This window comes from Myxocyprinus asiaticus, chromosome 20 (genome assembly GCF_019703515.2).
Source record: "Myxocyprinus asiaticus isolate MX2 ecotype Aquarium Trade chromosome 20, UBuf_Myxa_2, whole genome shotgun sequence".
Lineage (NCBI taxonomy): Eukaryota > Metazoa > Chordata > Actinopteri > Cypriniformes > Catostomidae > Myxocyprinus > Myxocyprinus asiaticus.
Genome location: NC_059363.1, coordinates 7,223,323 through 7,237,686, shown reverse-complemented (window position 1 = coordinate 7,237,686; position 14,364 = coordinate 7,223,323). Strand labels below are relative to the sequence as shown.

At 37.1% G+C, this 14,364-nt stretch overlaps 2 protein-coding genes across 4 annotated transcripts; one reads left to right on the top strand and one right to left on the bottom strand.

Moving 5' to 3' along the window:
* Nucleotides 1-4,079: 4,079 nt before the first annotated feature.
* Nucleotides 4,080-5,084, top strand: LOC127410834 (interleukin-17F-like). Its single transcript, XM_051646038.1, has 2 exons — nucleotides 4,080-4,285; nucleotides 4,646-5,084. The coding sequence occupies exons 1-2, from the start codon at nucleotides 4,083-4,085 to the stop codon at nucleotides 4,887-4,889; spliced, it is 447 nt and encodes a 148-aa protein (XP_051501998.1). The 5' UTR covers nucleotides 4,080-4,082; the 3' UTR covers nucleotides 4,890-5,084.
* Nucleotides 5,085-5,273: 189 nt separating this feature from the next.
* Nucleotides 5,274-12,271, bottom strand: LOC127410833 (stathmin-4-like). 3 transcript variants are annotated; one of them, XM_051646037.1, is made up of 7 exons: nucleotides 12,207-12,271; nucleotides 10,489-10,537; nucleotides 10,258-10,353; nucleotides 9,360-9,565; nucleotides 8,758-8,949; nucleotides 6,679-6,696; nucleotides 5,274-5,919 (listed from the first exon to the last, which is right to left on the bottom strand). In XM_051646037.1, exons 2-7 carry the CDS (start codon nucleotides 10,499-10,501, stop codon nucleotides 5,911-5,913), a joined length of 534 nt encoding a protein of 177 aa, XP_051501997.1. In that variant the 5' UTR covers nucleotides 10,502-10,537; nucleotides 12,207-12,271; the 3' UTR covers nucleotides 5,274-5,910. The 3 variants fall into 3 exon arrangements, with proteins under 3 accessions (XP_051501997.1, XP_051501994.1, XP_051501995.1); XM_051646034.1 differs by lacking the exon at nucleotides 5,274-5,919 and having other exon boundaries at nucleotides 5,967-6,696; XM_051646035.1 differs by lacking the exon at nucleotides 5,274-5,919 and having other exon boundaries at nucleotides 5,967-6,696; nucleotides 12,197-12,264.
* Nucleotides 12,272-14,364: the final 2,093 nt, after the last annotated feature.

Below are 14,364 nucleotides of genomic sequence, written 5' to 3'. Positions count from 1 at the left end.
GCCCCTTGGGTTTTACGGCCTAACAAAAAAATATTATACTGTAGTATAGAAAATGTTTATAAATCACACACAATACTGATTATTTATCTTCAAAACAAGAATTTCTTTAAATGCATGGACCTAAACAAAACTGTCCAAATGTTTTGGGATATTATTAGACATTTATTATTATTATTAGACATGCTATGGACATGAATTATAACTCAAATAATGCGGCTTACTGAGAAGAGGTGTTCTATTACTTTCTAAATGATTGGACTTTTTGGACACTTTTCTCCTAGTGGATGATAAAACAGGTGAAAAAAAAGAAAAGAAAACGTGTACAGTGCATCCGGAAAGTATTCACAGCGCTTCACCTATTCCACATTTTGTTGTTACAGCCTTATTCCAAAATGGATTATATTCATTATTTTCCTCAAAATTCTACAAACAATACCCCATAATGACAACGTGAAAGAAGTTTGTTTCACGAACATAAGTATTCACAGCCTTTGCCATGACACTCAAAATTGAGCTCAGGTGCATCCTGTTTCCACTGATCATCCTTGAGATGTTTCTACAACTTGATTGGAGTCCACCTGTGGTAAATTCAGTTGATTGGACATGATTTGGAAAGGCACACACCTGTCTATATAAGGTCCCACAGTTAACAGTGCATGTCAGAGCACAAACCAAGCCATGAAGTCCAAGGAATTGTCTGTAGACCTCCGAGACAGGATTGTATCAAGGCACAGATCTGGGGAAGGGTACAGAAAATTTTTTGCAGCATTGAAGGTCCCAATGAGCACAGTAGCCTCCATCATCCATAAATGGAAGAAGTTTGGAACCACAAGGACTCTTCCTAGAGCTGGCTGCCCTGCCAAACTGAGCGATCGGGGGAGAAGGGCCTTAGTCAGGGAGGTGACCAAGAACCTGATGGTCACTCTGACAGAGCTCCAGCATTTCTCTGTGGAGAGAGGAGAACCTACCAGAAGAACAACCATCTCTGCAGCACTCCACCAATCAGGCTTGTATGGTAGAGTGGCCAGTCGGAAGCCACTCCTCAGTAAAAGGCACATGACAGCCCACCTGGGGTTTGCCAAAAGGCACCTGAAAGACTCTCAGATCATGAGAAACAAAGGCTGAACTCTTTGGCCTGAATGGCAAGCGTCATGTCTGGAGGAAACCAGGCACCGCTCATCACCTGGCCAATACCATCCCTACAGTGAAGCATGATGGTGGCAGCATCATGCTGTGGGGATGTTTTTCAGCGGCAGGAACTGAGAGACTAGTCAGGATCGAGGGAAAGATGAATGCAGCAATGTACAGAGACATCCTTGATGAAAACCTGCTCCAGAGCGCTCTGGACCTCAGACTGGGGCGAAGGTTCATCTTCCAACAGGACAACGACCCTAAGCACACAGCCAAGATAACAAAAGAGTGGCTACGGGACAACTCCGTGAATGTCCTTGAGTGGCCTAGCCAGAGCCCAGACTTGAACCAGATTGAACATCTCTGGAGAGATCTGAAAATGGCTGTGCACCGACGCTCCCCATCCAACCTGATGGAGCTTGAGAGGTTCTGCAAAGAAGAGTGGGAGAAACTGCCCAAAAATAGGTGTGCCAAGCTTGTAGCATCATATGCAAAAAGACTTGAGGCTGTAATTGGTGCCAAAGGTTTTGTTTTTTATTTTTAATACATTTTCAATATTTCAAACAAACTTCTTTCACGTTGTCATTATGGGGTATTGTTTGTAGAATTTTGAGGAAAATAATGAATTTAATCCATTTTGGAATAAGGCTGTAACATAACAAAATGTGGAAAAAGTGAAGCGCTGTGAATACTTTCCGGATGCACTGTAGACTTAGGCCATGTCCACACTAAAAGTTAAATTTGAAAACTCTGTTTTCAGTTTCTGAACATCATCGTTTTCAAAAGCATGCGGTTATGGAGAGCATTTTTTTTTTTTTTTCCAATTTGGCATGCCCAATTCCTTGTGGTGGCGTAGTGACTCAATCCGGTTGGCGGAGGATGAACCTCAGTTGCCTCCGCGTCTGAGACCGTCAATCCACGCATCTTATCACGTGGCTTGTTGAGCGCGTTACCGCAGAGACCTAGTGCATGTGGAGGCTCACGCAATCCTCTGTGGCATCCACGCACAACTCACCACGCGCCCCACCGAGAGCGAGAACCACATTATAGCGACCACGAGGAGGTTAACCCAATGTGACTCTACCCACCCTAGCAACCGGGCCAATTGGTTGCTTAGGAAGCCTGACTGGAGTCACTCAGCACTCCCTAGATTCGAACTTGAGACTCCAGGATGGAGAGTATTTTCAAAAGTCTCCATTTTCAGTGAAGGAATACACAGTTTCAATGTGAATGAGATGCATGAACGTAGCAAAATTCATGCATTTTCAAATGTTAATGTATTAGTGTGTACATGGTCTTACATTAATGGAGAGACCCGAGCCATATCCCATGACCAGGTTATCATGTAGAGACTCGTGGGTTCCTCTGAACCACCAAGCAACCACCCAGAACACCTTAGCAACTGCACACCAACAACACCCAAGCATCATTGTGGTGACTTTTGAACAGACAAATACCACTAATATTTTCTTCAGAAAATGTAAAAATCTAGTTTTGTTGTTTGTTATAGTTTTGTTGTATATATGGTCCCCGAATCATTCGTATTGTCAGAGTAGGTCAGGGTCAGACCACTAAATTTCACCACATTTGACGTAATTGCAAACCAGCACCTGATGTGGAAAAATGTGCATCTGCAAGATGCAAGCTATCATAGACTTGGGACGGAAGTCTCTAAACTGACATGACATGCAAACTATGTCAACTGAGGTCAATGGCATTAGCAGAATGCAATATGGGAGCTGAAGTATAGTGAACAAAAATATATTTAGCAGGAATCTGCATACTAATTCATACCTTCTAATTTGAGTACATGCGAGAACATGTCTATGAAAGTAGGTGAAAACACAATAGAATATTATGGTTGTTAAGGTGCATTAAGGACACTGATAATAGGTTAGTGGCCCCCAAAAGCTGTATATTTGTACATTTAAGCCACACTTAAAAATCTGTGAATGTCATTGCATTAGATTACAAAATATCAAACCAAGTGTCATTTATAAAAAAAATAAAAATAAATAACACAAGTGCACTTTTCAAACAAAATATCCTAGACAATGAGTTTGATATGTTTTAAATGATTAAACAATAGATATCATGTTCAAAAAGAAGACAAAAAATATTAGGAACTAACTATTAAACTAAGTGGAACATATCAATTAATGACTTCATACATCCATTAAAAATCACATTGAGATAAGTAACTTCAGAATTATTGTAAAAATGGCTAAAAAAGTTAGTTTTGAGAAAAGCTCTAGCATCCTTTGTTTGCACAAGCCACTTGGTTTGATATTTTGCTATCTAATCACATAACGTTCAAATGCTTTTAATGTTACTTAAGTGTCCAAATATTTTTGGGGCCATTATGTAGAGAAAGTGGTAATTAAAGTCTGTGCTTGCTTTTATGGCCTTGTTACGGTTTCTTTAAAGTTAGGGTTTGGGGTTAAGGGCTATAGCATTACCCAAATTTAATGAACATTGTCTAAATCTGCTAATGCATTGTTTTAAAAGACAGCTTAACATTGTTTCATCAGCCATTAAAGTTGTCAAAACCCATGTGGATAGATTTACATTAATGATGGAATGGAAATAGTATTTTGATATGTAATTATAGACACAATACACTCCAACAGGTATTTTTTGCTGACACATTGATATGACAATGCAAAAGCTGTATAATCAGGAGTGAATTAATCACAGGAAGTGCACCTACACCACTGCAATTGCAGGAACAGGCCGCTGTATATATAAACTGAACCTGTCATTGCAAAGTAGAGCAGCAAATTACATTTGACAGAGAACACAGCTGTAAGTCTTTAAGTAAAATGAGTGCAAGTATGTCATCGGCTTTTAACATCCAGTTCCTCAAGGTGAGTATTTCTGAAACTTTGAAGATGGCCTGCCAATTACTATGTAGGATTTTTGTGTCTTAAACAGCAATACAACTTTCACAGATGGCTTGTATGATGGGGCTCCTTCTAATATCACTTGTGGTTGAGGGGGCACCTTCGAAGATGTCTCCAAAGAAAGGAAATCACAAGACAGCAGAAGAATCGGATCCACCATCATACAGACTGATCTTGGATCCTCAGTTCAAACCTTCATCCAGTCTGATCCATCCAGTCAACAATGACTCCATCTCTCCATGGACTTATACGTAAGACCTTGTGTTTCTGTAGTGTTCCTGTAGCTCAACATGGTGCTAGCTATGCCTAAGTCATGGGTTCGATCTCCAGGGAATGCATAGACTGATAAAATGTATAACTTGAATACTCTGCAAGTCGCTTTGGATGTTGTGTTTTATGATGCTATAATCACTTTATCTGGAAGACTTAATTGATTACTGTATGAAACTTTCAAGTTATGTCTTAAACACAATATGATGAACTGTACAGTATACGTCCATTGTTACATAAGTATCACAAATGCAACTTTTTTTGCAGATGGTTTTATAATTAGAATGTGACTGCTGTATTTCGCTAACCTAAAATCACTCATGATTCACTCTGTTTCTTAGGTTTACACAGGATGAGAACCTGTACCCCTCTAGCATCGCGGAGGCAAAATGTTTGCTGACTGGGTGTTTGAACATGGGAAACGAAGAGGACAATAATTATGCATCTAAACCGATTTACAGGCAAATTTTGGTTCTGAGGAGAATTCGAGGAGACAAGCACAACTATTACTTCCGACTGGAGAACAAATCCATTGCAGTGGGATGTACATGTGTCCGTCCATATACTGAAGAAGTTAGAACCTGAAGAAGTTTTATTATGTTCCTCTGTTATAGTAGATGTTTTCGTCTGTCTATTAGTCTTATAATATTTCTATTTCAAGACTTAAGACTGTTTAATTTATTCATGTCATCATACATGTGTTTGGAAATGTATTTATTTAATTTTTGAATAATTTAAGATTTTGAATATTATTTAATTGAAACAGAAGAACCCGATGCATGTTAATGTTATCATATACATGTTTGCAAATTAATTTATTTTCACAATTTTATGAATTATATATTTGTAATATTTTTACATTAATTATTTTATTATTTATTGATCAGAACTTGTTTTTAAGGGTATGAGTAATGCATTAAAATGAAAAAATAAAAATAAAAAATACACTGGTTTCATTATAAAATGGTCGTATTTTATATTTGTTTTCTGTGAAGCATTTTTAAAGATCTTATTTCAAATGTTTCACACTATAATGGCCCTGACAAGTCACAAGGACAAAACCATACCAGCAGTCCTTTAATTCCATCTGACTCTAAAATATATATATATATATATATATTTACAATTTCTGTACAGCCAAATCAGACACCAGCTGATTATGAGGCATGTGAACAAATGTACAGCAGCAAAAGCTTGAGCAGGTTACAAAATAGAGGTTCAGAAGACAGAAGACAAATTGATTGAATCCACATGGGCAAAGTACATGAAACTGTCCCAACGTCACTCGAATACTCACAAACACACAAAGCTACCACTCACATTCACGCATTTTTGGCACTGTTGGCATACAAGCTCAACAACACATCACTGTGTTTTCTCAGATTAAGGTTGTAAAGATTTCATCACAATCTTTGCGGCTGGCAAGTTGCGTTCATCATGAAACATCATGGTTCAACATGGCCATTGTACCTTACAATGATACAACAATATCATAATCTGGTTTCAGAGTCCTAAGCTCTTATGTTCCAAGCTAATAAGCTCAGCGTGATAGTCAGTCCTTTGGTGAATGATCTCCCATATGATCGGCATGTGTTGTGAGAGGACTTCAAGGCACCTGGAACATAAGTTCAGAGATACATTGATTAGGAACAGGGCAAAAACCACACGGTCACACAAAAAATTGCTTTTCACGTGTTTTATCAAGTACATCACATCATGCGAACATTAAAAACTTCCATTGCGGCCACATTAACACACTATAGCTTTTATAGTATTTTAGCTGGATTACTACATACATAATACTTCATAAATACAAAGTGAAACTGCAGTACTAAGTACACATCACCTCTGAATACACCAAACAACAGTACTAACATTTAATTCACAGTCGCACAGCACAAAAACACATCTTGGTTAACCTAGTTTCCATTCCTGCCTTGACTTTTATCTTTATTTTATCTTTGCCTCAGTACATGAAAAGCTACTATATACTAAAGACTCTAAGGGATGTGTGATGACTCATACATAAATGACTCGCTATAGTCTAAACTACAGTATGTGTTTGAAGGTTTTTATTCCTAACAGTCAGCAAACAAACAAAATGACTTTCTGCAATCTTGATACCCAATTCCACCTCCATGTGATACACAAAGTGTTTTGTGTGTCGGCAAACTTGAATATACTTGTTTTTTGGCGCCAAATATCGCAAGATAGCTGTTAGCATATCTAATGCCAATACACATTCTTATTATAACTAGGACTTGCTAGGCCTTGTTTTGTAGTTTTGTTCTTAACAAATCTTGACAGGAAAAGCTCCTGAATCACTGTCATTCTACTGCCAATCCAGTTCCAACTGTTCCTTGTTTTTCCTCACCTCCTCAGCATGTTTGTCCTGTGAAAACAAAAACAGAGAGAAGGAAAACTATTAAATAAGAGCTCTTTTAATAAAGCAAAACCTAAACCCTAAACAGAATTAATGATTTGTTGGCTTGAATAAAAAGAAAAGACCCAATAAAATCAGAACTGGAGTTTCATGGCTTTTAGTCTGTTAGCATTGAAGCTAACTATATGCTAATATACTCCTACTGTTTTCTAAAACCTTTAGAAAATAGGGCCTATAGGCAAGTCTTTCTCTTTCAGGAAAATGGACAAAAATATTGTTGTCTCATATTGCACTAAGACTCATAGCATTGGTTGGGGCCAGAGTATGTGAGCGGAGCAGAGTGGGAGCGGAGCGAGGAGTGGAGCGGCATGATTTTGCCTGGAGCAAGGAGCGGGTTTTTAAAAAATCAGAGCGTTATTGTTTCCTCTCGCTCCAAGAGCGCTCCACTTATGCTCCATCACGGGCAAAACACCTGTTAACGGACCTTAATGCAATAATTCACCACGTGTTAAGCAGTGTTAAACACTATTGGCATGAAGGAAAGATGGAATTTCTGATATAACCAGAAAGAATGTGATAAAAAAAAAAAAAAACTAATTTAAAATTTAGCGGCACTTGGTAATGTTCGACCTCCAGCGCGAAGGTTACTTTCGCTTTCTGTTTTCACGCTCCCTATTATTGAGTTAAGCTTGCAGTAAAGCTTGACTTAACTACATGCTTTTGTCTCATCTCTTTCTTCTTACGTCAACTGGCATATAGTGAAAATTAATGACGGGATGGCGAAGGAGAACACCAGTGGGGAGGTGATTGCCACGATCAAAGGTTTGTTGTGAAATCCTAAAAGATGTGTCCAAAAAACACGATGATTATCCGTTCAAATGTGGATAGAAAATCTAAAGGTCAGTAATACATATATCCCCTATTAAATATTTTGAATAATCATATCAACATTCTAATCTAATGCAGCTCAATCTTAACCGTAAGATATTATGTCCCGCATTAAATAGAATTGAACTTTTAACGACGTAAAACACCAACTGAACTAATCAACATGTTAATATTGCGAAGTTTGACTTTAATCGATTGCCATCTAAATTTATTTTAGTGCCTTAATTTATGCGTTATACATTTGCAGATGAAGAGGCTCAGCAAATGCGAATAGAGGAAGATTTAAAATCTTAAAAAATTCAAACGTTAGTATTTCTAAAAGTGAACTCTGCACTAGACATATAGTTTTGACAGTCTTACCTAGTTTTGATTAAAAAAAGTGGTTGTTTTTTTCGTTCACAGAATTATAGGGCATGGTTAATTAAAATAAGTGCAATAATAGAAAATAATAGGTAATAATTAGGCAATAATACATAGGCCTAATAATGTTTTTTTTATTTTATTTTTTTTATTTTATTTATTAATTTAATTTAATTTAATGTTTTGTTTTTGTTCTGGTAATTTATTAATTTTTTTCATTTGGTAATTTATATTTTTAATTTATTTATTTATTTATTTATTTATTTTTTTTTGCATCTAGTAATTTATTTAATTGATCAAACCTAGAGAATGCTGCCGATATGTTTCAAAAGTAAACTATAAAAAATATTTAATTTAGTCTTGGGCTAATGTTAGTGTTCTAATAAAGCACATTGTAGCTTTTCTTCTAGTATTGTGTATTTATTTTTCATTTAATACACCTTCTGCATGGAAGGTTGTGATATTAAAAAGCATACTGCAATAACTTTACAGTGTGTAAAGGTAGTTAGGCGGTAATTTTGCCATGGAGCGAACACTGAGCGGGGTTTCTCTAATCCAGGAGCGCGGAGCGAGCAAGGAGCGGGAAATGGACAACCCGGAGTGGAGCTGGAGCGGAGTGATTAAAGAATGCTTTGCGCGCGGAGGGGAAATTGTTGCCGCTCCACTCCACTCACATACTCTGGTTGGGGTAATGCTAATATTGCTACTTTGGTCCAAAACAAAGACATTGTAATTCCATCTTGCGCCACTAGTGGTGCTGAAATTACACATTATAGCTTTTAAAATGGAACTGGGTTAAGAGGGTGTCAAAATTTACTATACCTTCTCCTGGAGACGCTCCAGCATGGCAGTGATGTGGGCCTCCCTGTTCTCCTTGTTCATCTCCATTCTTTGATCCAGCTTTTCTTTGGCCATCTTGATGAAGTTGTTGTGTTCCTCTATGGCTTTCTGGGCCACCTCCCGTTCATGTTCTCTCTTCTCAGCCAAATGCTTCAGAAGCTCAGCTTCTTGACACTGATGGGTTTGAAGGGGCAGAAGAACAATATGAGAATCTGTAGTCAGCCCTAACAAAAAATCCAGAATTGCAGCAAACTTCATTGTCTCCAAAGGTTTGCTGCAGGTTCTCCTCTACAGGTAAAGTGCTACAAATATTGGCAAACATTAACATGTGCAAGCTCATTTACATGTGGAAAAAATGAGTGGTGAATTCACAGCAAATTTGCAGCTAGTTTGTGGCAAGTTTGCCTGAACTCTACATTTTTTGTAAGGGAGCTCAAAGCGTATCTTCTGTACTTTTGATTGACACTCCATTTTCCATTTTAAGTTAATCTATGTCTATTATAGAGTTCAAGTTCAGGTACAGGATGCTGAACTGCAGTTTATTTCAGCAATAGACATACAAGTGAAATCAAGATGTTTCTTACCTTTCTTCTCTCCTCAGCTGCATCCAATTTCTTCTGGATCTCTTCCAATGAGGGATCCCTGCGGGGTGGGAAGGTGGGATTGAATTCTCTCTGACCGTCAAAGGATGGTGGTCTGAGTATGACCTCAAAGGCCTGACCTGATGACCGCTTGTTCAGCTCAATGACCTCCATTTCTTTAATAATGCCCAGATTGAGATCCACTACATCTAAAACAGAGGACCAACAAAGAGGTGAATCTCAGGAAAACATATCCAGGTCACATACATACAGTATACTGATGCAATCTAACAATATAAAGAACAATACAATTAAGCACGTTTTCCCCATGTTTTTTCCAAGACCATTTTTTGGGGAATTAAATAAAAACAAATACTGCAATCTAATGATTTTGTATTTAAATCAGCATTTCAGCAATTAAAAGCAATATAACAAATACTACCATGATACGTAAATAGTTTACAATTTAAATAATGATGCAATATTATTTATTCAATTATTTATTATTACAGCAATGAGAACTATATATATATATATATATATATATATATATATATATATATATATATATATAATTTGTTTTTATTATTATGTATCTTTTTATTTATTTATTTATTTGCATCACAGTAATGAGAACTGTCAAGGAAATGTTATTAACTGTCAAGGAAATAATATCTTAAAATCTTAATGGTCTTAAAGCAGGCCATTGATTTTGGTTTTTAATATAACCCGAACAATGTTCTTGAAAGGTTTCGTAAGATTCACCCAAAATTCATAAATGAAAAGATTACATTTAAAAAGTAAAAAGATTACATTTCCTAATCATGTATTGATAAACACTAATCTGTTGCATATGTGTGAAAAATCTAGCTGAAATGACCTTTAAAGGGCCTGAAGGTACCTTGTGTTTTCTTGGTGGGCTTTTCCAGTGGTTCTGGCAGGATGCAGGAGCAGAAGAGAGACACTAGAGGGAGCTCCTTCATCTTTTCCCTGTATGCTGCAGGAAAGAGAGACAAGTTATTTTGAGCAAACATGACTGCAGACATGCCATGTGCTCACACATTATTCCTTCTGCCTGATCAAAGTTCACATGCAAACAGCCAGGTGGACATACGCATTTGCTCAAACATACCTGCAAGAGTCATCTTTCCTTCAAGTTCACCAAAGCAACTCAGCTAATCCTACAGGAAACAGGAAAGATGATGTAATCAGAAACCACAGTTCATCGATTCTTCAGGACATGTCTTTGTCCTCACATAAAGGTCCCACTTAGTTTAGCCAACACAAACATTTTACAATTAGCAAATACATAGGAACCATTACACAGGCACAACAACATATCACACATAAATTTAAGACAGAACAGCGAAATCTTACATACCATAGCACACAACAATATGCTTGCTATAACCTTTAAACCTTATACAAATCTATTTAAATCCACAAAACAAAGCTAGAAACACATAAAGATTAAAGTAAATTACTTGATGGCAATCTTTTGCAAAGAGGAGATTATAAATGAATCAGAGTTATTCAAGGTTTGATCGTCTCTCAGCCTACGCGCCTTTTCTATCTGTATCTCTCATTTGCCAAGCCTCTGTCCTTCCTGTGCCCCCTCATTACCCACACTCACGATCGCTGGACACACTATAACCTTTGCAACTTTGTGAAATTTTCAATGCATGGGCTTAATCTATATAATGTATACATAGTTAAACACTTGTATGTCTGTACAAAGATGCACTTATTGCTTTAATATGCTCAATAATATTTTATTTGAAAATATCTACTGTTTGATTAGATCACTTTTTCTATAGTATAAGGTATATTCCTATGCTATAGGCCTAATATGAGGCTCACAAACTCAACACTCAAACATGTATTATTACAGCCATTTTTCATTGCATTGCATGCATGGTAAGCTAATTTAGCTTCTGTTTTATTAATGCCAGCAACACAGTTGATTTAATAAATAATATATGCTTTTGTCCAGCAAAAGTCAAACATTGTAATTGTCATTTATTATTTGATCAGTTTTAGAGAAATAAACAGATTTATAAAATTTTTACATTACAATATTTACTTTAATTTTTACATACATTTCTTTCTTTCTTTCTTTTTTTTGTTGCACATCAAGTCATTTCCTTAACCTCCCACTGCTTTCTGACTGAAATAGCATCTTGTTGTTTTGAAATCAGAGGCATACGGCTCTGTGCAGGGGCTGTGGCCTTCTGCACCACAAACATACAATTACACCTCTCACTACCACCTACAAAAGTGATCAGAGCACGCTCACTGCAGGACCTCCAAAAAAAACCCCACCAACATTTAAATGCATGCTTGTCTCCAAATGCCACTTTATAAATTCACTTTTCCCCCTTTGCTCCTATTTTCAACATAGAAATAGAAATGCACTTTGCATTCGAACAATGTTATTATCAAGCACAGCATTGCTTGATTGCTCTCATAATTGATAATAATATAGTCCTGATGTGGTATTAAGATACTTAAAAGTTGCAAAACTCAACAATGCACACAAATATGTATATGCATAAAATACAATTTATGTAAGCATAATCCCAGCTTCCCTAAAGCATCAAATTCTTCTTCTGAACCATGCAACCATTGCATTGTAATTCTGAAATGCAAAATAATTCAAGGCATGCCACAATATATTTTGCATTATAAAAATGTGAAATATACAACATCTGCATAGTAGAATAAAAAGAATTTCTTTAGTTAAATAAACTTAACCTTAGTCCAGCAACTTTCAGATAAAGCATTCTCCCTTTGTCCTGCAAAAGCATTAAAAGTAAATAATGTAATTAAAAGAAATTCACCTTAACCCACCGGCAGGTTGCTGTAAGATTCTGTCTGTCTTGTCCTCACACTCAGTCTGACAGTCTACTGCTGTTTGGATCCTCAACCTGGCAGCATCAGCCCAACCTCTGCTAGATAAAGCATGACATCACCTTCCAGCTCTGTGATTGGCCGAGAGGGATGCAGGCTTCTGATGGGCTGGAATGGTTGGGAGTGCAGATAGGGGGTGGTTAACTCTTTGTTGAGAAGTGATTACACTGATTTAAAACAGAAACAGTAAGGGAGGGAGCATAGATATATGCACTTTTATGCAGAAGAAACCTATTGTTTTCAATATTGTAAAAAAAAAAAAAAGATAAATAAAAAAAAATAGAATGAATATAAAATCCATTTTAAAAAGGAAACAGAATGTACAATAGTACTATTCTTTGGCTACTAAAAACTAACTGTTAGTCAAAGTGGAAACAACAAATCTGACCAATTCTTCAGATGTAATGTATATTATTATCACAGCAAATATTAAAGCTTGGAACCATATTTTGCTTTGCAGATTTCATGTTTTGCTTTTTGTTTCTTTTTTTTTAATTTGTCTCAGTTTAGAATTTAATTATGTGCAGAATCCTGTGCTAAACCAGTTCTGTCTGGTTTTAGAGCTGTTTGAAATGTCATGTCTAAAAATGGAGGAGGACAGTGATTTATGTGTCATCCACTCTCACTCATGGCTGCAGTCTTACGGATTACTATGACACGGTATTCTTGCCAACATGCTTAAACAGTTTGTCAATGGCCCATCTGTTAATGAAAGTGAATGGGGACTGAGGCAGTGAAGCTCCAAAATGACAAAAAAGGACCATAAATTTATCATAAAAGTGGTCCACATGACTCATGCCCTTCATTCCAAGCTTTCTGAAGCCATACGATTGCTTTGTATGAGAAATGGACCAAAACATAAGTTATTATCCACTGATAATCTTCACCTCTGCTGTAGCTCTCTAATCAAATATGATCATAATTAGTCCCAATTTCCAAAGAGGCCAAGACATTCTTAAAATATTGACCCTTGGTGTCCCATGGAAGAAATAAAGTCATACGGGTTTGGAACAACATGGAGGTGGACAAAAATGGACAAACCTAATTTTACTAACAAATTTTATTCTATATACCTTCATGTAACATCTCGAATTTCACAAATGAATTGTTTCTGACAGCATAAAATGACATTTTAAGGAGAAAAAAAAATGCTGTAACAGCATATGTCAATGTTTTACTTTCAGGCGGTTATATGAACCTGTTTGCTGTGCCATACTGAAAGCGCAACAAGGTTGAATTCTCTCAGGTGAGGTAGAGATGGAAAAGCTCCCAGCGGTTTGATATGGATGTTGAATATGGCAGAACAGAACAGAACCCACTGCTCCTGCATTATTTCCCAGTGGCATAACAACCCTCTAAAAACCCTGACGTCACCCTAAACAAAACAAAATGACCTGTCATACTTCTCCAACCAAGATGTAATGTTTTAATTTAAAAGTAATTGTTGCACATTACAAAAACACAGTGATGGCTTGCAAAAACCATCTACTGTAGATCTAATAGATCTCAAAGGATATGTAAGCAGATGATTTTTAGAATACCGCATAAAGGATCTCCCACCCATACAAACTGGGGTGTGTTGAAGCTCAGTGGGTATCTTTTATGCCTCGCATGTCGCATTGGTGGATGTGATCACTGAAGGGGGCCGCAGGGGGAGGGGAGACCGAAGCCCTCATGTACTATTCGAATCACACTATGGCGATGATGTCATCCAGCTGTCTGCTAGGTAAAGAGCCGTGTGCATGCACACCGAGCTTCACATGGCAACAGAGTGAAAAATGCAGCAAACGAGGTGGCTGTATTCGATAACAAAGACATAAAGGACAAGAACGAAAGGACAGATGCTGGCATTTTGGGAATTGTTTTTAAAAGGTGTACTAAAAAAGCGGTAACCAGAATGTGAAAAGAGATGGGTGAAGGGGGTGGGGGGCAGTAAAGGAAAACAATGTGCCTGCAAGGAAAGCCTGATCATCACTGGTAACCCTGCTATGATGTCATTTCCAACCAATCAGAAGAGATGGTCTAGATACTCTAGTCAGAATGATGCAGTTTCCAGTATGCCTGACCTGACAAGTATCAGTGATGATGATGATGATGA